Consider the following 24,119-nt stretch of genomic DNA (forward strand, 5'->3'; position numbering starts at 1 on the left):
GTCTGTTACAGTACAAGGCACGTTTGGGCATGTCAGGGTGCGGCAAAGGCGGGAAGGGTAGTTTCGGCAGGGAGAGCTGTTTCGGCAGGAGGGGGAGCTTACGGAATGGGTAGCCAGGAGTAAAGAGGACTCTTTCCAAATAAGGAAGAGATGTGAGTTTACAGATTGGGACTGGTAGAAGAAGTTGTTTACAGAGCAGATAGCTTAGGAGAAGGGACAAGGAAGTTGAGCTCAAGAACAAAGAACAAGGAAGTCAGAAATTAAACCTTTGAAGAGGAACTTACTGTGTCTGACATGCTCATGGATTCCTTAGGTCAGGAATTTGGAAAGGCAGTGTGTGGTTGGCTTGTTTCTTATCCCAAGATCTCTGGGGTCTTAGCTGAGAAGACATATGCTTGAGGCGCACTTGGCTAGAAGCTCAGATCACTTGGAGGCATCTTCCCTGACGTGTTTGGCAGCTATGCCACCTGATGACGTGGACTTAGCTTGGCTGTGGGCTGGAATACCCGTATGTGGCTTCTTCACGTGGTCTAATTTGGGCTTCTTTATAGCATGAGAGCTAGGTTCCAAGAATGAGTGTCCCCACAGAGCAAGGAAGATGTGTGTGGTATTTTTATGGTTCAGCCTTGGAGCTGTATAGCATCACTTAAACTGTACACTGTTGGTTGATGCTATTACAAAAGGTCATTCAGATTCAAAGGGAGCGTGATAAAGACCCCACTACTCAATTGGAAGAATGTCAAGTTTACATGAAAAGGAGGACATGATGGGAGATAATGTGGTTATATTTGGAAAATAGAATCTACATTATGAAGGGTTATTGAAAAAGGAAAGGTTTGAATAAAGCCACATTTAATTCATGCCCTTGAGCCATGATCTTTTTTCATTTCATGTACTCTTAAAGGCATTCATGGAATCTCTGCAGAATTGGTTTTCTGATTCCCAAATTGTAGACAATGGGGAGAAAATAAACTGCAAAACCTGCATACTTTACTTTGCATCCTGCATTCTTTCTCATGGTTTATGTTAAAATGACCATTTAACTAACAGATTTACTTTATGGAAAGTTTGGTATGCTTTTGGCTGCTGTTCTGTCATAAAATTGACTTACCTAAGAACTGTCAATGTTAATACAAATTAGATTTTTATTAGCATATGTGCTATTTTTTGTTGCTGTAAGTTCCTGGAGTCTGGTTATAGTATATAGCAATGACACAGATCCATTTTTCTATAGATACAGGGTGGTTATTTGAGATCATAATCTGGATTGAAAATTTGACAGCAAATATAGGTAAAGTCAGAGATAGGTCAGAAAAATAAAAGGCACACCAAGAATATGTCTTTTATGACACAGACTAACATTAAGCTGCCAGTTCCATAAATTATACATATATGTTGCATATGTGCAACATGTAAGTACAGTTTGACATAAAAGTACATGTTGAACATACATGTACAAAATGACTGTGGAACCATTCTCTTTTCAAATGTTAAGGTTCATGGTTTTTGGAAACTTCAGGGTAGGTTGACTCCAGTCATTCAGACAGAGCCTCAAATATTGGCATTTATCCTGGTGAATTCACAGAGGGTCTTGTGCCCAACTTTACAGGTGTAGATACCTGCTGCTTTTGGCACGCGAAGAGTGGATTGGTCTTTAGAGAGATTTAGTTAATCAGGTTTATCAGATAAAAGCAGGAAACACAACTGTGGAGGAGATAATTTCCTTTATCTACCCCCTCCATTCTTTTTGCTGTTCTCATATTTCCTCCCTGTGTTAGAAATCCTGCCTTTCAATGCTATCACTTTAGCTGTCAACAGTTTTTTGAAGGAAATTACAAGAAGAAAATACAGCATACTGTTTTACATTTACACCTATTTACTGTATGATTTTCATTCCCAGAGATGCAGTTTTGAATTTATATGTTTTTAAATAATCCTGGTGATTTTGTTTTACATTTCTTGTAATGCATGTCTGCTGTCAACAAATTCTTATGTCTTCTATTTATCTGAAAAGTTATTCTTCCACCCTGCTTTTGAAGGGTATTGAATTTTCAGTTGAGTTTGTTCTTTCACCACTTTAAAGATACCTTCTGGCCTATATTGCTTCGGATGAGAAGTTGGCCTTGAATTATATTGTTCCCTTGTTTCTTTTTTCTCTTGTTGCTTTCAAGATTAATCAGACATAATCAGTAGTTTGACTATGATGTTACTAGGTAGTTTTCTTTGTATTATTTTACATGGAGTTTGATTTGTAAATCCTTTTTCCCCCTCCATCAAAGGTAGAATTATTGATTCATTATTTCTGCAAGTAGTTTTCTTTTTTAATGCCTCATTTTGCACTGTCTTTTTTTAGTTCTCCATTTGTACTTACATTAGACCTTTTGAAGTTTCTGGCTCAAGAGACTGGATGCTCATGTCATTAATTAATTACGACTAAAATACAGCATGTTTACTTGTAATTTCAAAATACACGTTATTACATTTGGCAGTTAAGAGGTCATTGGTGACCTTAGCCACAGATAGAGAGTGAAAAGTGGAGTCCGAACAAGAAAAAAAGGGTTGAGGAGTGAATAGGAACTGGATAAATGGAGAGGCTTACTTATGTTTCTGTGTTTGATGCTCCATAATTATGTTTATAATCCAAAGTTTTATTTTACTTTTTGGCCTTCATCATAAATGGCATCTCCGTCTTCCCTCCTTTTTAAAGTGTTCGGAAAAAATATGAACCGTTTTGTGACATGATTTCTAGGAGAATAATTGCTATAATAAACTGTGCTTAAAAGAATATTTTAGCTAGGGAATTAATATTTTTCTGACTTGATGTGACTTGTGGTTGAACCTCTCTGACATTGGATATCCAACTGGCATCTTTTTTATCTTCATGTAGCAGGAAAACTGGACAGTGTTATATACAAGGACCATTTGCCTTTTTTTTTTTTTTTTGAAGACTATCACTGTAGTGCAATGGTGCAATCTCAGCTCACTGCAACCTCCACCTCCTAGGTTCAAGCGATTCTCCTGCCTCAGCCTCTGGAGTAGCTGGGATTACAGACACATGCCACCATGCCTGGCTAATTTTTGTGTTTTTAGTAGAGATGGGGTTTCACCGTGTTGGCCAGGCTGGTCTTGAACACTTGACCTCAAGTGATCCGCCTGCCTCGGCCTCCCAAAGTGCTGGGATTACAGGTGTGAGCCACTGTGCCCGGCCCCATTTTGCCTTTACTTGTGTGATGTTGCAATTGTTAGGAAGCAAAAGACTTGAGGCCTCTATATATATTAACTTTTTTGTTTGTTTTAATGGACACTAGAACATTATTGAATAATTCATTATTAACCTATTACAGGTTTTTGTGAAGTCATAAATACATTTCAGGTAATAATATACATAAGGATGACTTCATTAAGCAATATTTTTTAACTGGGCAGACTTTTGTATGCAAATTAGGAATCTTCAAAACTTAAAAGTTTTGACATTCAAAATTTTCTTATATGAGTGTTTTGTGTAATTAAATACAGAGCACCAAAAGCAAAATACAACAAAGAAAAATAAAAAGCATTTAATTCTTGAATAGAGTTCTCCTGGGGAGCATTTTGACTTCCTTTCATTAGATAATATTATAGTTAAGAATGAAATGTAATATTGAAGGGTTTTGTTATATTTTTACTGTGCATTAGTATTTTTTTTTTTTTTTTTTTTTTTTTTTTTTTTTTGAGATGGAGTTTCACTCTTGTTGCCCAGGCTGGAGTGCAGTGGTGCAATCTTGGCTCACTGCAACCTCTGCCTCCTGGGTTCAAGCGATTCTCCTGCCTCCGCCTCCCATGTAGCTGGGATTACAGGCATGCACCACCATGCCCAGCTAATTTTATATTTTTAGTAGAGATGGGCTTTCTCCATGTTGGTCAGGCTGATCTCGAACTCGCAACCTCAGGTGATCCACCCACCTTGGCTTCCCAAAGTGCTGGGATTACAGGTGTGAGCCACTGCACCCAGCCTGCATTAGTATTTTAAAATAAAGAATGGTTACATACTTAACGTTAAAGAAACCCCTTTGTAGTGACTTTACTCATGATTCCAAGATGAATGCAGTTTAGTACTTCCTGATTTTGGAGTATTTTAACCATAACGTTTCAGAATTTGGCAGGTACTTTATAAAAAATGCCTGGTTATTGCAGGTGGTTGTAGTGTTGGATTTGTTATTGAAATACTATCTTTCTTTTTTTTTTTCTTCCCAGTTCAAAGCAGTATTCAGCGATTTCAAGAGAAGTTTTTTATTTTTGCTTTGACACCTCAACAAGTTAGAGAGATATGCATATCCAGGTAAGAGGAATATTTGGAATATATTTCTCATGAATATTGGTTTATTCACCTGTAGGGCTGCCATAACAAAATTTCACAGACTGGACAGCATAAACAACAGACTCTCGTTTCTCAAAATGCTAGAGGCTTCTGTCCAAGATCAAGGTTTTGGCAGGTTTGATTTCTCCTGAAGCCTTTCTCCTTGGCTTGCACGTCTCAGATGGCCTTTTCTCTGTACTAGTACATCCCTGGTGTCTTTCTTTTCTTGTAAAGACACTGTCATATTGGATTAGGGACCTACCCTGTGGCTTTATTTAACCTTAATTTCCTCCTTAAAGGCCTTGTCTCCAAATACAGTCACATTGGGGGTTAGGACTTCAACATATGAATTTTGGGGATACACAATTCAGTCCATAACAGTTGACTTGTTTCTCTTATGAAAGGGTAGTATACTTTGACTAAAGTCAGCCAAATATTTAGTAAATACTGTGTATTAGAATAAAATTTTTAACCTTTGAATAAAACCTCAATGTCTTTCAGATTACTTTTTGTTATATTTGGCAATACTTTTTTAAATGAAAAATTTATTCCCGGGCTGGGCATGGTGGCCCGTGCCTGTAATCCTAGCACTTTGGGAGGTGGCAGTATCACTTGAGCCCAGGAGTTCAGACCAGCCTGGGCAACATGGTGAAACCCTGTCTCTACAAGAAATACAGAAATTAGTGTCACCTACTCAGGAGGCTGAGGTGGGAGAATCACTTGAGCCTGGGAGGTCAAGCCTGCAGTGAGCTGTTGTGATCGTGCTGCAGCACTCCAGACTGGGCAACAAAGCAAGACCCCGTCTGAAAAAAAAAAAAAATTAGGTAAAGCAATATAAAAAGAATTTATAGTAGCCCAAAGACGGGGTGACCGTAAGCTTTATCATTCCAAACTGGGGCATTTTTGAGAGTGAAAGTAAACATTACTAATAATTATTCTGGGATAAGAACATAAACTGAGGCAGTTATGGGTAAAGTGAGCTGTATAGTCATCCTGACCAAAAAATTACTAGATATATGAAAACAATTATGCAAAGTATTGGTAGACCCATTTGTAAAGAGCAGATGAACTAAGAGATGTAAGAAGAAAGAAAAGGAAATCTGTAGCATTTAATTTTCCAATTAAAAATATTTTTAAAAAGGCTGGGCGCGGTGGCTCATGCTTGTAATCCCAGCACTTTGGGAGGCTCTGGTGGGTGGATTACCTGAGTTCAGGAGTTTGAGACCAGCCTGGCCAACATGGCAAAACCTGTCTCTACTAAAAATACAACAAATTAGCTAGGCATGGTGGTGGGCGCCTGTAATCCCTGCTACTCGGAAAGCTGAGGCAGGAGAATCACATTAACCCAGGAGGCAGAGGTTGCAGTGAGCCGAGATCGCACCACTGCACTCCAGCCTGGGCAACAAGAGTGAAACTCTATCTCAAAAGAATATATATATATATATGTGTGTGTGTATATATATGTGTGTATATATCTGTATATATATGTGTATGTATATATATACGTATATATGTGTGTATATATATACATATGTATATATGTATACACACACACACACCTTTAGTGTTAACAAAATATTATTTATATGACTTTAAAGTTGCATTCTTAAAAGATTCAGCATAATAAAACTAAGGCTTCTGGAGGTTAATGATTTTTGGGGACTGTAATGTTAAAAGCAGAGCAAGGAATTGAGTAAATTAGAGGTGTTTACTTCCTTTTCAACTATCCATTAGAACACTCTTTGAGATGATAATAAGAGTTTTTCAAAAATAAGATTGTTGCAGTTGAGTAAGTTTGGGAAATTCTGTACTTAATTACGTAATTTTTTTTTTTTTTTTTTTTTTTTTTTTTTTTTTTTTTTTTTTTTTTTTTTTTTTTTTTTTGAGACAGAGTCTCGCTCTGTCATCCAGGCTGGAGTGAGTGCAGTAGCATGATCTCGGCTCACTGCAACCTCCACCTCCCGGTTTCTCCTGCCTCAGCCTCTTGAGTAGCTGTGACTACAGGCAAGTGCCACCATACCTGGCTAATTTTTGCGTTTTTAGTAGAGACGGGGTTTCGCCATGTTGGCCAGGGTGGTCTTGAACTCCTGGCCTCAAGTGATCCACCTGTCTCGGCCTCCCAAATTGCTGGGATTACAGGCATGAGCCACCATGCCCGGCATAAAAACTTTATATTTTGTAGTAATTTTTATTTAGATAAAAATTATAGAAATAGTACATATATTCTTTATCCCAGTTTCCTTTAATATTAAATCTTTTATCACCATAGTACAATGATCAAAACCATGAAATGAACATTGGTACAGTACCATTAACTACAGACTTTATTCAGATTTCACCAGTTTTTTGGCCAATAAATGTCTTCTGTTCCTAGATACAGTCCCAAATTACATTTAATTGTTGAGTCATCCTACTCTGCTTCAATCTGTTAGTTTCTTAGTTTTTTTTTTCCTTTTTTTTTTTTTATTTTTTTTTTTTTGTCTTTCACAGTGTGACACTTTGAAGAGTACTGGTCAGGTGTTTTGTAGACTCTTTCTCATTTGGGGGTATGGTTGATGTTTTGCCATGATTAGATGGAGGTTATGCATTTTTGAAAAGAATACCTCAAGTTATGTGCCCTTCTCAGGGTACCATATCAGGCAACATAATATTGATATCTTATTTTTGGTGATGTTAACCTTAATCACTTGGCTGATACTTGCTGCCAGGTATCTGCACTGTAAAGTTACTGTTTGTTCCTTTGTTAATGATAAATATTTTGTGAAGATAACTTTGCAACTAGGCACCTAGTATTCTGTTTTTCCTCAAACTTTTGCCGATTAATTTAGTGTTCACTTGTGAATCTTGGCTTTAGTGGTTACTTTAGCAAAAACATTCTTGTGTTCTGTTGTCCTTAATCTTTTTTACATTGGGGTTATTTTATTTTTACAAGGAGGAGCTGTCTCCTTTTCTTTCATTCATTGTTTTGTTTGTTTGTTTATTTTTTGAGACAAAGTCTCGCTCTGTTGCCCAGGCTGGAGTGCAGTGGCACAGTCTTGGCTCACTGTAACCTCTGCCTCCCAGGTTCAAGCGATTCTTCACCACGCCTGGCTAATTTTTGTATTTTTGGTAAAGAAGGGGTTTTACCATGTTGGTCAGGCTGGTCTTGAACTCTTGACCTCAGGTGATCTGCCCGCCTCGGCCTCCCAAAGTGTTGGGATTACAGGTGTGAGCCACCACACCCGGCCTTTCATTTTATTTTATTTTTGAGAGAAGGTCTTGCTCTGTTGCCCGGGCTGGAGTGTAGTGGTGGTGATCATGGCTTGTTGAATCCTTGACCTCCTGGGGTCAAATGATCCTCCCATCTCAGCCCCACAAGAAGCTAGGACTACAGGTGCACAACACCACACCTGGCTAATTTTTGTGGTTTTTGTAGAGATGGGGTCTCACAGTATTGCCTCGGCTAGTCTCAGACACCTATGCTCAAGTGATCTTCCCTCCTTTGTCTCCCAATCTATTGGGTTTATAGGTACGGCTTTACAGATGTGAGCCACCATTCCCAGCCCATTTATTCGTTTATAACAGTGTGGACTCATGGGTGCTCTATGAGTTATATTCCAATGTTACAGTAATTGATATTGCTCAAATTGTTCTATCTGTGGCTATTAGAAGTTCTTTCAGGTTGGCTCCTATGCCCTTTTGATACACTTCTCTCCCTGAAACTCACTTTGAGCACTCTTTAATATCTTGCGCCAAAAATGCTGAAGACTTATCTTGTATTTTCTCTGCTGCAACTGTGGAATTGATCAGTTCTCCAAGGAGCCCTGGTTTCTCTCACTAGACTTTATTTTATAACACTACTTTCCAAAAAAAGGGATTTATTTGATCTAGCATATTGTACATTCTGGATTCGGATGATTGCTTCTTGTGTCATTTAACTACTTCTCTCCCCATGCTTCTCAAACTTTGCTGCATATTAGCATCAGCTGGGGAGATTTAGGAACTTCACATACTCAGGTTTTATCCCACATCAGTTAAATTAGAATCTCAGGATTGAACCCAAACATCAGTGGTTTTTAAAGTTTCCCAGGTTTCCGGTATGCAGCCAACTTGAGAACCACAGCCGTGTTTCTAGCTCCCTCCCCTTTGCCTGTAGTGGTAGTAAGATCTAGACTAGACGCTTGAATACATTCTTGTCCAGGTTTTTTTGTTCTTTCTGTTACATCTTGTGAAGATTGAACATTGGATTCAGTTCTCTTTTTGGCCTTAGTGCTGCTCCTTCCATTTGGTACTAGTATATTTTTAACCATGCTCTCAGTTCCTCATACTGACTTCTTGTACCCATTTTAAGGAATCAATCTGAGATTCTCTTCTTGCTACTCTATGATAATATTCATTAATGTGTTTTGTTATTTTTATATTGGTGGCTGCAAAATTACCAACACCTCCCTCCAGACACCTTTTTCAGTGCCTCTCCTTTGACCTACAAGGGCATCAAGCACAACACATCTAAAATTGAACTTGCCTTCCGTCAAACCTGCTTGTCTTTTGTTCTTTTATTCGTTCATTCACACATTTATTAACTGTCTACTATGGACCAGACAATATTCCAGGCACCAAAGATGCAAAGTTGAAAAACAGATTGGCCTCAAGGAGATTTTTGCTTAGTATATTTCCTTCTGCATTACTCGTTTCCTTAATGGCATTGGAATCTGCCTTGACAGAGACCTCTTTGTGATAGGCCACTCATCATTTACCACATCTTGTCTGTTTGCTGCACTTCATTGATTCTTTTTTTTTGAGATGGAGTCTCGCTGTGTCGCCCAGGCTGGAGTGCAGTGGCGTGATCTTGGCTCACTGCAAGCTTCGACTCCCGGGTTCACGCCATTCTCCTGCTGCAGCCTCCCAAGTAGCTGGGACTACAGGCACCCGCCACCACGCCCGGCTAATTTTTTCTATTTTTAGTAGAGACGGGATTTCACCATGTTAGCCAGGAAGGTCTCGATCTCCTGACCTCATGATCCACCCGCCTTGGCCTCCCAAAGTGCTGGGATTACAGGCATGAGCTACAGTGTCTGGCCCTTCGTTGATTCTTTTATGTCATTCTTAATATTTAAAACTCAGCAAGGCAACTCTACCTTTGAGGGAGCTAGTATGGTCTTTAGAGTACTACTAAGTAGAAAGTGAATTCTGACCTTTGACCCAACCACTTAGGTCTGTATGCCCCTAGACAGGTGACTGAACCTCACTTTCTCAGCATGCAAAATTGGAATAATGATCACCACCTCATTGGGTGGTTTGGGAGACTGATGCTATAACTTGCTCTGCCTCTTATTGTCCTGGTGAGTAGCATGGCCATCTCTTCAGTTGCAGCATTCCAAAACCTGGATACCCTCCTAGAAACTCCCCTTCCCTTATCCTGCCTTCTCACATCTAGTCATTCATCAAGTCTTACTATTTTTTATGTTTAAATATCACTCAGTGATATTTATGTTTAATAGCTTTCACGCCCTCATTTGAAATTACTATTATTTTTTTAGCTAGGGTCTTGCTCTGTCACCCAGGCTGAAAGTACAGTGCCGCAATCAAGGCTCACTGCAGCCTTTAATGTCCGGGCTCAATTGATCCTCCCACCTTAGCCTTCTGACTAGCTGGGACTATAGGCATGCGTCACCATGCCAGGCCAACTTTTCTATTTTTTGTGTAGATGGGGTCTCGCTGTGTTGCCCAGGCTGGTCCTGAACTCCACCTACCTCAGCCTTCCTAAATGTTGGGATTACAGGCGTGAGCCACTGCATCCAGCCTCAAGCCCTTGTTTTTGCCTCTTCAATTGTAATGTTTTCCTAATTATGAGATCTTTCTATTAGAAAGCTCCTATGTATGATCTTTCTGAAGCCCATTCAGTTTTTTCTCTTTGATGCTTTAAACACACTCTAATGGTACCTTTTTCTCTTTGATGCTTTAAACACACTCTAATGGTACCTCATAAAGTCCACACTCCATTCCCTGGCAGTTGTTTTCAACATCTTGCTCTGTTTTTTTTTTTTGTTTGTTTGTTTTTTTTTTAAATCTTATCTCCTGTTACTCTTTTCTAACAACCTGTACTCTGACTAGGCTTTCCCATTTGTGTTTCCTAGGTTAACTATGGTGTTCACATCTTTGCACCTTTGCTGCCTTTTTTCTCTGTACTCTGTCTGGCAAACTTCTTGAGCCATGTTTCAAGGGCCAGTTCAAGTCATATGTCCCCTGTGATGCCTTTCCAGATTTGCTTTAATGTGTCCTTTGTCTCTCACTGTGCCATGTACTTATTTTCTGTTAAGGCGTCATTGCATTTATTTCACTGCTTGCATTTGCAGCCTTCTTAACGAAAGCAGCATCTTTTACTCATTTTTATCATCTCACAACCCATTACAGTACCTAGCATATAGTAAATGCTTCTTTTATATCTGATGGACCAATACGTATAACCTCCTAGAACAGTGATTGGCAGAAAATGAATGTCAGAAGATGCCTTGGTCATTACTCATAATGTTTGTGAAGATATTTAGCACATTGTATTTCCCAGTTTTTGTTAATTTCCCTTGCCAGAATAAAGTATAACTCCTTAGTGAGCTGTTCAAAACCCTTTATGCTCCCATCCATCTTTCTAGGCTCATCTCTTGTCTTTTCTCTTTCTTCACATCATGTTTCCCATCTAACAAGTTTCTGATCTGTATCTCTGGCCTTTCTTTTTTGCTGGGAATTACCGCACTAGATACCCACAGTTACTCATGTTGCCAGTGGAGCCACTAAGCAGAAGTAGGCAGAACCACTGCTGTAAAAACCCTGTTTTCTAGTTAGATTGGACTAATTGTGATAATGACCTTGAACTTTCAATACAAAAATTTTCCCTTTTTCTGTAGCACTTACTTTTCATAATGTACTGTACCACTTACCATATTTTATTTTAGGTGTTGTATGTCTGTTACCCACTTAGCATATAAATCCTTTGAAGCAAATACTCTGTCGTATTTGTCTTTGAAGCTCCAGCGCCCAGAATATGAAATGTTTCTTATTTGAATGAGTGGAGTGATGTGGGTTGCTCAGAAGAGGTCAGTATTGTCAAGGATATGGGGATGTTTCGAATAGCCATTTGAGAAGGCTGCTCTTGGTAAGGAGAACAGTGGGAGCAGTGGAAACAGTCACAGCAGCCAGCTGCTCCGATGTGTTGAGCACATCTTATATTTAGGCACTTGACATGTGTTGTTAACATGTTTAATTGTCACAGCAACTTGATGAGGTTGGTGCAGTAATTTTCCATCTTTAACAGATGTAGAAACTGAGGCACAGAATAGTTAAGTAATTTGCACGATGTTGTGCAGCTTGGGACTGTAGAACTTAAGGGGTTGTCACTGGTGTTCTTTACTGCCTTCCAGTGGAGCTTGAGGATTGGGAACAGTGAGAAGACTGGCCCAGTTAGAGCACCTTGAGGGCTCAGTGTACTCCAGTCTTCTCAAGAAAGGACTACACTCTAGTGATCTCTCTGACAGAGTCCAAGATTTATGACAATGGCTAAGGATGATACTTCTTAAAACTGTAATGGGTATACATGTCACCTGAGGATCTTGTTAACATGCAGATTCTAATTCTATAGGTCTAGGATGGGGCCTGAGAGTCTGCATTTCCAGCAAGCTCCTAAGGAATAACAGTGCTGCTTCCCCGTGGACTCCATGTTGCGTGGCAAGAGTTTGGAGGGTTCAGTATGAAATATATTTTACATGGGACCATTAGATTCTCATCTAGAAATTGTAAGAGGTTCTGTATCTTTAATTGGATACATAATTATGAAGTTGCGTGGTATGGAGATGCTGAGACTCTAGGCACTAATTCTTTATCCTGGGTCTATATTAGAATCCTTCTAGTAGCTATAAAAACTAATGCTTAGGCTGTACTTGAGATCAATAAGAATATCCAGTGAATAGGTCTTTATATTAAAAAAAAAAAAAAGTCTTCGGCCAGGCACAGTGGCTCACGCCTGTAATCCCAGCACTTTGGGAGGCCGAGGCGGACAGATCACGAGGTCAGGAGATCGAGACCATCCTGGCTAACACGGTGAAACCCCATCTCTACTAAAAATAAAATCAACTGGGCGTGGTGGCGGGTGCCTGTAGTCCCAGCTACTCGGGAGGCTGAGGCAGGAGAATGGCATGAACCTGGGAGGCAGAACTTGCAGTGAGCCAAGATCACGCCACCGCACTCCAGCCTGGGCGACAGGACGAGACTGTGTCTCAAAAAAAAAGAAAAGAAAAAGGAAAAGTCTTCAAGTGATTAGAATGCTCTAAGCAAATAGATTTGTTGATTAAAACTCTTTCCGAACTTAGGCTGCTTTCTTGCATGTTACCAAGTTTGATGTCTATTGAAATAAATTTTGCATCATCAAAGTTCCTGTGCATTGAAAGTAACTTAAAATTGCCATAAAGACATGGCTAGAAGTTAAGCAAATCAGGTTTATCATCATTACAGTGATTTCATTAAGGCTTGTATTATTGGCAGTGTATTGATCACCTTTCAGGGAATAAGAAAAATATAAATAATGCTTTTTCCTTTTTTTCCTCCTGGGGAGACTGTTCTGAGAATTCTCATTGTACTTTTTTAACCCATTTTCTTTCTCTTTCCAACAGGGATTTTTTGCCAGGTGGTAGGAGAGATTATACAGTCCAAGTTCAGTTGAGGTGAGTTTGAAATTTTCTGTTACCTTAGTTTTATACTTGCTTACTAGGTGCATGTAGTTCTGAATTTTAAAACATATAAGAATGTTTGAGCACACTACTTAAGAATACTTTTTTCTTTTATTAATGCAGACTTTGCCTGGCAGAGACAAGTTGCCCTCAAGAAGATAACTATCCAAATAGTCTATGTATAAAAGTAAATGGGAAGCTGTTTCCTTTGCCTGTAAGTTGCTTTTTATTCACCAGATTTGCATATAAGTTTAATATAAACACTGACAAGGCCTAGAAACAGTGCAACAGTGACAACGGAATACCAGTGAACAGTTTTAGCATCCAGATTAAATACTATTTTCCACTAGAGTAACCCATGGCTTCTTGGATAAATAATAAATGGCTTATTTCAGGTCTGAAGGAGATGGAAAACATGAGCCTGGAATATCTTTTTTTTTTTTTTTTTTAAAGAGACAGGGTCCTCCTAGGTTCCCCAGGCTTGACTTGAACTTACAGGCTCAAGCAATCCTCCTACCTCAGCCTCCTAAGTGGTGGGGACTATAGTTGTGCACCACTATACCTGGCTAGAGCCTGGAGCATCTTACTTAAGAAATCAAGGATGCTGTGAAACACTCTTGGGATCATATCAAACAGCATTGTTGAAGGGGAAGACTTGGGCACTTTCATGTATAGGACAGCATGTGTGGGATGTCTGGATTAGCTGGGCCTGGCCTGTGAATGGCATGGGGAAAAGCAGAGGCTGCTGAGAGTGGCTAACTACAGAGATCAAAAATTCCCAGCTTGAGCCTTGATGATGCATTCACTTGTGGTGGGTGGGTGCAATGATAGTTGGTTGACAACACATTTAAGCAGTGAGAGAGTATATGGGCTTCAGCACCTAGGATGTATACAATGTAAATGCATGCAGCCTGTCTGTGGCCTAATAGATGGCTTTTGACTCTTCAAATCCTGATAGTCAAGTCTTAATAAAATAAAATAATAAATGTAGAACTGGACTATATATTGGTTTCCATTTTGGATACATTACTAAATTGATACCATTCCGTAAGAAGGCCAGCAAAGCCATAATCAAAAAAATAGTACAACATGGCATGTTTGTCAAGCACTACAAAGTTGGAGGTGTATTTACTGTAACCGAATCACTAAGAGAGCAGTGACTCCATGACTAGGCCCAGTTGTCATTTCACCAGAGCTGACACTCTTTGCAACTATTGAGGAAATGGGGAAGCTGTGTAATATCCCTGCTGAACATGAGACTGGGCTCTGAACTAAATATATGAGCAGTACTCATGAGTAGCCAAGCAAGTCAGACAGTATGATCTAGGACTCTGGGCTCTCCAGAGCCAAGTGCTAAGAATTGAGCCCCAAAGTGAAGAAATTCCATGACTGAGAGTGACCCTGGTCTTGTAGACAGAGGGATCTGACTTCTCTTGGTTGTCAGAGTCTCATTTGTTGCATACACAGCCTGTGGACTTAGAGACCTGAGAAGTACTTGTTTTGTGAACTTTTAAAGGGCTTGAGTAACACTGCATCACTGACGTGACTCTTTTTGAAAGATGTGTCTGATACTGAAATCCATTGAGACAGTCCTGGGAATGAAGGGGAATTGCAGAGGCTGAGTAGGTATGGTCAGGGGGGATTGCTTACGTGACCCATACATGTTTCCCCAGGTGGGACATTTAGTTTGTCAGGTTTCTGGCTACTAGCAACAAGATTCTCAGGAGCTATCCTTTTTTTCTGCTCCCCTCCCTTCCCCACCCGAGATAGAGTCTTGCTCTGTCACCCAGGCTGGAGTACAGTGGCGTGATCTTGGCTCACTGCCTCCTGGGTTCAGGCAGTTCTCCAGCCTCAGCCTTCCGAGTAGCTGGGATTACAGGCGCCTGCCACCACACCTGGCTGATTTTTGTAATTTTAGTAGAGACAGGGTTTCACCATGTTGGCAGGCTGGTCTCGAACTCCTGACCTCGTGATCCACCTGCCTCGGCCTCCCAAAGTGCTGGGATTACAGGCATGAGCCACCACACCTGGCCGCTATCTTTTATTTGGCTAGTTTTCACAAAGATCTGAACCAAGGGAAGAAGCAGCCCTGCTTGGAGCTGAAAGATACCAGTGGGTAACTGCATGTGTGGCAAAGAAAGCCTGGCAAAACAGATTAAAACACAACCCTGTGCACCTGTCCCATGGCCTTTTCATATCCATTTTTCTTTGCCCTGGATGTGCTAAGATTTATTTTTTCCTTTTTTTTATTAAAAAAAAAAAAAAGGCTCTCAGGTCTGTTGCCCAGGCTGGAGTGCATTAGTGTAGTCTCGGCTCACTCTGCAGTCTTAGCCTCCTAGAGGCTCAAGCAATTCTCCCATCTCACTCTCCTTAGTAGCTGGGACTACAGGCATGCACCGCCATGCCTGGCTAATTTTTGTATTTTTTGTAGAGGCAGGGCTTCGTCATGTTGCCCAGGCTGGTCTTGAACTCCTGGGCTCAAGTGATCCACCTATGTTGGCCTCCCAAGGTGTTGGGATTACAGGTGTGAGCCACTGCGCCTGGCTGCTAAGATTTCTTTGACCTTTGACTCTCATTGCTATTTGCCCCTCCCATTATCTATGATGAAAGATAAGACTATAGAGGGCTTCTTGGTGTCTGTGGACTCACCTTGAAGGCTTATCCTGTATCATCGTGTGACTGTGCCAGTGATGGGAGCTGCATCTGAAATGTGTGAGGTTGTGCCTAAACTCTGTGGCATTGCTATGGAAAATATGGTGGCTACAGATGTGTAAACATAGAAGTTACCAGAATTTCCAAATGGACCAGTCAGTGTCACATTTTGGGATGATACCTTCCTGTAGGAGGTCTACAGCACCACTGAGGATGGCTTGGAGTTTGTTACTCTTCCAGTTCTTTTGAGGCAGAAGAAATTAGGCAGTTGAGTACTTCCTCTGGGGCACTGTTACTTAGTTACTGCTGATTTCTGTCCCAAAGCACCCACTAACCCTTGATTACTTGTATTAGGCTATTTGTGAACATATTGACTACTACATAAAGCACCCTTTGTCTGATGAGTCTGGCATCCCTGGAGCCAGGGGCCTGCAGCAGCTCCATGGGCAGTTGTGAAGGAAGAGAAGAAATGGAGCATTGAGAGAAAGGCAAAGACATATTTCAAAAATAGAAGGCAATGGGGATGACCTGCCTGACTCTTATAGGGCCATCCCGAAGAAAATCAAATGCCTGCCTTTCCCAAAGAGTCTCTTTACCCTAGCTCCATAAAGTCCTGTAGAACAGCTGATAGAAATTCACATGCGCATCTGATGGAAAACATCTTAAACCACCATTTGATCCACAGTTGCTATTGATTGGGATAATGAAATATGGAGTCTTTTTTAATGTAAAACAAGATTCTGCAGTTTTTAAGAATTACATGAGTATGCTGCAGCCTCAGAAGAAGAAAGCTGCTGTGGCCCTATAGGAGTTATATTGAGCTCTTGCCACCATGGAGAGCCTCAGGGACTTTGTTCCAGTTTTAAGAAGCATCAACAAGCCACAAAAGAAGTTCGATAGGTGGCCCTTGCCCGTGATCCTGGTGTATCGAACCATGAATCCTGGAGGGAGAAGCTTGACACAGTCATGAATTGCCCATTAGAGCTCTGAATATGGTGGCATTTGTCTGTGTCCTAGAGGAAGTCCTTATATGTATTATCTTACTGTAATATCCAGTCTTTATGGACCCATGGCAGTTGACCGCTATACTTCATGTACAAAGTAAACATAGGAATGTGAAATGGTATTACTTTGAAAATGGCAACATGTCCCTAGACTGTTAAGGATCAAATAGTGATGCAAGCAGCATATGTGCTTTTTAACCTATATCAAGATGCTGAGTTTTACAAAACACCTTCATGCATTCATTTTCCAGGTTCCCTTGGTGCAAGGAAGACAGCAGCTCATAGTAGGGCTTGTGGGATGGTGACAGGCAGTGTGGACAGACAAGAACCTGCTGCAGCGACCATCTCCCATCTTTGACTCCAAGGGCTGCCAGTGTACAGACTGACAGCCAGATGAGAACATTCCATGTTTTTAATGGGCAGAAGAAAGAAAAATGCCCTCTTTGTTTAGGGAGTTATTTTAAGAAGCTGGATTATTTTTCTTCTAAACAGTTTGTGAGAAATGTCTATAAAACTTGTGTAGCTCTAAGGTTGAAGAAAGGAAGAAGGGTTGACAAGAATATTTCTTTGAAAGATCCCAAAGAGTAGAGAGGATATGTGCTGTAATTCAGCTGGCAGCAATCTCCAAGTAGTTCCTTTGGTGCAGCCAGAAGACTTATCAGTACTGGCCCCCTTCTCCTTACAAATTATATTTCTGAGCTCATGGATTTATGTTCCCTGATGCTGTGTGTTAGTTACCCTGATGGCCTGCCTCATAGTAAATCAGGACTGACATAAACTCAACATTTCTTCTTTTAAAACACATACTTGTGTGCACACTCATCCCAATTTGAAGAGGCACCTCCTTACCTGAGAAGGGATAATTTTGACATCTGAAAGAATAATGATTATAGTAGACTCAAAACTATCAAATATGTAAGTGTGTTTATAATAATTATACTAAAATAAGCCACTGGAGGTTACACTAACCCACTGCTCTGAAGATTGATGAAGGAAGAGAGTCATTTATTTCAAAGTGACCAGCTGTTGATGTGGTCAAGCTCTTTATGGAAGCATTTTGGCTAATACAATCAAAAGGGTAATAGAATTAGAAAACCATTATTCCACAATTCATAATCATACAATGGGTCTAGGTAGCTATCATCAATGGATGCCAAAACTTGACAGGGAACTTTATAGTGGAGGGATCAGGCTGACATCCCCTGAACTCCTGATCAGTCCTGACACCACTGAAAACAGGGCAAACAACCTTCTGTGCCTTATGATGCTTAATGATGTAGCACCATATGAAGCATGCAACATTTTCTGTGAAGTTTTTTGTTTCTAAAATTTTTACCCCCAGTTTAATCAAGCTTATACAACTAATTACTGGTTTTAAAAATATATGGGAGGTAGAGCAGCAAACCTCATACTTCAAGGAAGCAATATACCTAATCTAGAATGCGAAGTCATCAGGTCAGAAGTCCTCGTTTCTCCGATAGAACAATAGCATTGGGGAAAAAGTGTGTGTGTTTGGAGATGGCAGGGGTTATGTTTATAGAATAAAGGAGACTTCAGAGACCTAACTAAATGCGGTGTGGGGCTCTAGTTTTGAATTCTGATTCAAGCTGTAAAAGGACATCTATACTAAACTACATCTGGAGAAAATAGAAAATATATCTGAGATTTGCTTTAAAATAATCTAGAGTGGGAGTTGGGTAGAGTAGGTAAAGATTGTTCCTGGGTAAATACCTTACTAAACTGATAGATATACACGTATTATACTTTTTTCTCTATTTTTGCGTATGTTTAAAATTTTCAACAATAAAAGGATAAGAAAAGAAATTTTGAGGCACCTGGGAAATCTGAATCGAAAGACAAGGTATTAGGTGATTTTTTAAAATTGTGGTTATTTTTGTGGGGTTGTAATACTGTGGGTTTTTAAAGTCTTGTTAGAGATGCATGTTAAATACCTGGGATAAATGTCATGTCTAGAATTTGAGTTTAAATACTCAAGGACAAAAAGAAATGTGTATTCTTGTGGTGTGTGTGTTTTAGGGCAGATTGGCTTTGGGGCCAAAAGCATTTGAAACAAGAATGGCAACATGTTGATAATTATTGAACCTGGTTGGTGGGTCCCTGTTATTTGTTCCTTTCTTGTGTATGTTTGAAATTTCCATAATTTAAAATTAAAAAGTAAATCTGTGTTAGAAGTATTCAAGTAGTAGTGGTATTTAGAAAATTTGGAGGAAAATGTTAAAGTACAATAATTGTGGACAACTTTTGTCTCAGTTGCAAGTAGGGTAGGGTGTCATCAGAGCATGAAACATAAAAAATTCTTTGAGTGTGTCACAGGACTACCACAAAGTCTTCTGCTGGTGCTGTCCAGCGGCCTTTGCTTAGAAAGCTTGCAGATTTGCCCCACTGGTTCCCTGTCACATGAACTTGACTTTATTTTTGCTTGAAATATGGAAAATTGTTAGAAATATGTGTGAAGGCTAAACTTTATATTTTATAAAATTCCAACTATTAATATATTATCAATAACCAGGAAATTGATGGTTGGGTAGGGGTGGTGCTGAGGTAGAATACAAGTTATCAGATAACTCAGAATTACCAGTAAAGTCACACTACTCAAATGGGATACAGAATAGATTGAAAACACTTTATGCTGAGTGAGACTAACATGATTCTGAGTTTGCTGACACTTCATTCTTACGTGAGTGTTACTCTCCCTGCTTCTGTTGCCCTTTTCTACTGTGTCAGACAGTGTTATGTCTTAAATTCTAATTTCCAGAGTGCACATTTTAGTTCATGAGTTATTTCTATCCTTCTGACAGACCCTGTATCATTATTTTTATTTGGTTAACCTACCAGTGGACATACCAGCAGACAGAATTATCTTCCAGGCCCAAAATAGACAAAACAAAAGTTTCGTTCAAAATTACCTAGATACTGGTGTCGATGCTCCTTGTGCTTGATGCTCATTCAATCAGTTCCTTGAGTCTTTATAAGAGGACTTTTCTTAGGAGTTGTTTTTTTTTTTCTGAGCAACTTTTTTTTTTTTGCTTGAGCAACTTAAGATGGGCATAACCTTCCTTCTCTCTCTCTCTCTCTCTCTCTCTCTCTCACACACACACACACACACACACACACACACACACACACACACAGTCTCTCTCTTTCATTTCTGTATTGTAATGCAAGTTATTTAAGTTCTTCTCTTTGTCTTTTACTCCCCTGCTCAAACGTTTTTAATGATTTTCAAAATTTTGTTGCAAGTTATAGATTACCCATTATCATGTGGACTACCATTTAATAATTACTGTCTTGCCTCTTATGCGACAGTGAAGGGTGTTCCCAAGTTGTGGTAGACAGGGTGTGTTCCTCTTTGCGTGTGATACTACCAGTACTAGTTTTCATTGGTTCTAAGGTGCATATTTTAGCATTGCCAAAATCCAGAAGTGTCTTAAAATTGCTGGTGACCAGGTGTCAGCTGTGATGTATTATCGTTGCCTTTATCTGTACAACTTTGATGTTATTGCCGTGGCATGACTGGTTAGCTGTACTCCCTGGCTTTTCAGTTAATAAATAATTTAAGGACATTTTGAGAAAGAAGCATGAATCCTGGCTGTTGTCTGAAAACTTTTCATTGATGAATTCTCATAAGATCCAGATTGTATCCCCATTAACACATCCAGTTAATGGTGTCGGTGACTTGCAGAGAAATCTGAGACATTAGTGGAATGAAAGACAGTTTTAAAAGATACTTTTCTCTCTAAAATTCCTGCTTGCACATAGGAGAGTGTCATGTGGAAAAATGTATGCATTAATGACTGAGTGAAAAGTGATTCAGAAGATTCTTGTGTACAAAAGGGAATATGTTAATGCATTTTGCTTCCATTTCTTTGCCATATATACATAGTATTTTCTCTCTCAATAGTACATAATTAAATTAGATCAATGACATCCTAGCATCAGTGAAATATGGTATCTACTTTTCAATATGTAGATTTTTTGCAGCTAAGACATTTTAATTTTCTAAAAAATATGTTATTTTGGCTCTGAAAAATCAGAGTGAAGTCTTGCAGTAATTGGGAATTGGATATACTGCGAATCAGAAATGAGTATACTTGCTATTTAAAACAAACGGTTGGCTGGGCGCTGTGGCTCATGCCTGTAATCCCAGCACTTTGGAAGGCCGAGGCAGGCAGATCACGAGGTCAGGAGATCGAGACCATCCTGGCTAACATGGTGAAACCCTGTCTCTACTAAAAATACAAAAAAATTAGCCAGGCGTTGTGGTGGTGCCTGTAGTCCCAGTTACTCAGGAGGCTGAGACAGGAGACTGGCATGAACCCGGGAGGCGGAGCTTGCAGTGAGCCGAGTTCGCACCACTGTACTCCAGCCTGGGCGACAGAGCCAGACTCCGTCTCAAAAAAAAAAAAAAAAAAAAAAAAAACAGTTGATGACTACATAAAAGTAGATTAAAGCATAAATAGCAGTATTATGATCGCCATCAAGCTCATTTAATGACAATTGAAATGTTGATTATCCTTATTTGTTAACTTGACCTGGTTTAAAAGATTACCATTTCTGTTCCACCCAGAGAAAAGGCAGTGGAAAATATTTTTATCACTCACCAGATTTTAAAAATGAAATTCATTAGTTCTTTCTTTCCCCTCAATTCCCAGTTTGCTTTCTTTCTTTCCCACCCCCAACATATGCATGTATTTTGAATGGGGACTGCTGAGGATGAATCATTATAAAAAGTTGTGACTTTATCTGTGAAGCTTGGTGTCCTATAAAAAAGGAAAACGATTCATAGCCAATGTGGCAAGATGTCAGCATCTTTAATTTTAATGATGGAACATGGATTTTTTTCCTACATTTCTGGACTTGTGAAATATTTCGTAACTTTTTTTCAAAGGTTATTTTCCTATTTTGGGTTGATAATGATAATAAGGGCTATATGATTTTTAGGCTAAAATAAAAATAGTGTAACTGAAATTGGGCAGCATCCTGTATCTATCTTGGAGAAAATGTTTAATCTTCCTGCAGATAATTTGAAACAATTTTTCTTTCTTACGGTTATAGGGCTATGCACCACCGCCTAAAAATGGGATTGAACAGAAGCGCCCCGGACGCCCCTTGAATATTACATCTTTAGTTAGGTTATCTTCAGCTGTGCCAAACCAAATTTCCATTTCTTGGGCATCAGAAATTGGGAAGGTAAAAGCTCTCCATTTTGGATAGCAGGACAGTGACCCCACTGAGGGTTGATTTACTGTGTTTTTTCTTAAGCTGTTGGCTTCAGCTCTTTTTGTTTTTGGATTGTAATCTCTAAAAAGCAGTAATTTTCAGTTCAGACACGGCAGTGTGGAGATTCTTAAAGTTAAAAACTTTAACTCTGAGCTTTCCTGAATATCATCTCTTTATTTTCCTGGAAAGGAAATATGCATATTTATATTTCTTAAGGTAATGATTTAACCACAATTGTATGTATGTTTGTGTTTAGTATTTTAATAGAAGCTTTGGATGATAAATATTTATGAAGAGGAACAAATAAAGTTTTATCAGTTTGGGGGAGAAATGGTTAAATGTACACATGTTGTGATTAGAAATAATCTGTTCTAGCCTTTCTATAAACAACTGATATTTCAGATAACGTGTAAGCATTTGTATAAAAATATTTACTTAGGATTATAATATTTTCTCTATACCTTCAAGTTGATAAACTTGACTTTCTGCTGATTTTTGGTCTTATAATAAATTTTGTCAATCTTGAGATACCAGTTAATACAACAAGGAATTTATATTTTAGAATTACTTGTTTATATAACTGAAATAACGAACGGACAGGAGATTTCAGTTAATTTCTGACCATCAGCTTCAGTGTTAATATTACATGAAGCATCAATTTCAGTGTTCCTATTACATGTTCCTAAACAGAATAATATTCCTGTTTTATGGATGGAGAAATTGAGGCATTATTTATAGCAGGAATTTTTTGTGTTTACCACCAAGGTAATTGCAGAGCTGGGAGTAACTTTACAGAGATTGGAATAAATGATTGTAGACATTGAAAACTTTTGCCATGTAATGGGGATAATACTCTTCCTTATAATGAAAATGATTAATTGACCTAAAATTTACACCATAAGTTGGGTATTTAGATATTTAAAAGAACATTAAAAAATATTTTAAATACTTGGTTTGGCAGCTATTAAAAGTATTATGTTTATTGTAGAATCAATTGAATGTATTTAATAAAATGGGAAGATAGGTTTTTTATTTTTAGCATTTATGTGAAATTATATTTTGTCTCTTCATAGCTCTATAAATAGCTAATGAAGGTTCCTTTGTGCCAGATCTAACAGGTATGGGATTGGACGCTGTTGTTTTCTGGCCTTGACTTTTTAATTTTTATCATTTCTTCATGTGTCTTACATACTATAGTAGCTGCTGCTTGTCAGTAAAATACCCATTTGGGGTACAGGAGTTAATTTATCAAAGCTTTCCTCAAAAGAAAGCTGATACCTGGTTCATTTGAGTGATTTACTCAAAGGCCATGTAGTAGCAGGTGATCTCTTCTGCCAGAATTAGAACTTTGGAACTCTGGATTTGCAGTGTTAATTCAGACCACTGGCCTTTGGAATTTGTTTCTGCAGTGGAATTCCTCTTTTAAGTGAAAATATGAGAGCCCCATTACATAAAGTCGATAAAAGCAGAATGATTTTGGTTAGCAAGATTCTGGTTAGTCATAGGAGGGTACATTTTCAGGGTGGCCCCCAAGGTACCAGTTTTGCTAAATAAGAACCATAGTTTGGAAACCATTGATCCAACCTATGTTCCCATACCAGCGAATGTTTTAAAGTGATAAATGATCAAGAAATACCTTTAAAATGATTGAGCTTTTATTTTCACTGAAGTAGCTTGGTGAATTTTGTCCCCTTCGCAGTCATTGACCATTTCATGGAAGTTATTTTGAATGTTATTTTTAGAAACCAGAGTTTCTTAAATAAGTATTTCATGTAAACAAAGAGAATATTATCTCTCATCTTTAATGCAGGTTTTTTTTTTTCCATTTGTAGAATTACTCCATGTCTGTGTATCTTGTACGGCAGCTTACATCAGCCATGTTATTACAGAGATTAAAAATGAAAGGCATTAGAAACCCTGATCATTCCAGAGCACTAAGTAAGTAATGTTTATAAGACCAAGCATTTATAAAAAAAAAAAAAAAGATTGAGCATATGAGATGCTTTAATGCTTTAAATATTGTTCACATCAATATATTAGTATATATTTGTTAGCTTGTGTATATACTAATTTATATACGTTACTGGTGAGTAAAATTGTAGACACATTACCACATAGTAGTTTTTAATTATCAAAGGAAGTATAAATATTTTTATCTTTTCTGTTTACAAATTTAATAATTGTTGGAAA

The 24,119-nt window shown here is 38.8% G+C and overlaps 1 protein-coding gene across 6 annotated transcripts in view; it reads left to right on the forward strand.

The window, feature by feature from the left end:
* The window catches only part of PIAS2 (protein inhibitor of activated STAT 2), a 118,422-nt gene that overhangs the window by 58,876 nt on the left and 35,427 nt on the right, over positions 1-24,119 (forward strand). For all 6 annotated transcript variants that reach the window (XM_030810489.1, XM_030810488.1, XM_003267553.4 and 3 more), the window contains 5 exons: positions 4,234-4,318; positions 12,976-13,026; positions 13,156-13,246; positions 21,765-21,899; positions 23,762-23,867. In XM_030810489.1, coding sequence (XP_030666349.1) covers positions 4,234-4,318; positions 12,976-13,026; positions 13,156-13,246; positions 21,765-21,899; positions 23,762-23,867 — 468 coding nt within the window. The remainder of the gene's footprint in view (positions 1-4,233; positions 4,319-12,975; positions 13,027-13,155; positions 13,247-21,764; positions 21,900-23,761; positions 23,868-24,119) is intronic.

This window comes from Nomascus leucogenys, chromosome 4 (genome assembly GCF_006542625.1).
Source record: "Nomascus leucogenys isolate Asia chromosome 4, Asia_NLE_v1, whole genome shotgun sequence".
NCBI lineage: Eukaryota > Metazoa > Chordata > Mammalia > Primates > Hylobatidae > Nomascus > Nomascus leucogenys.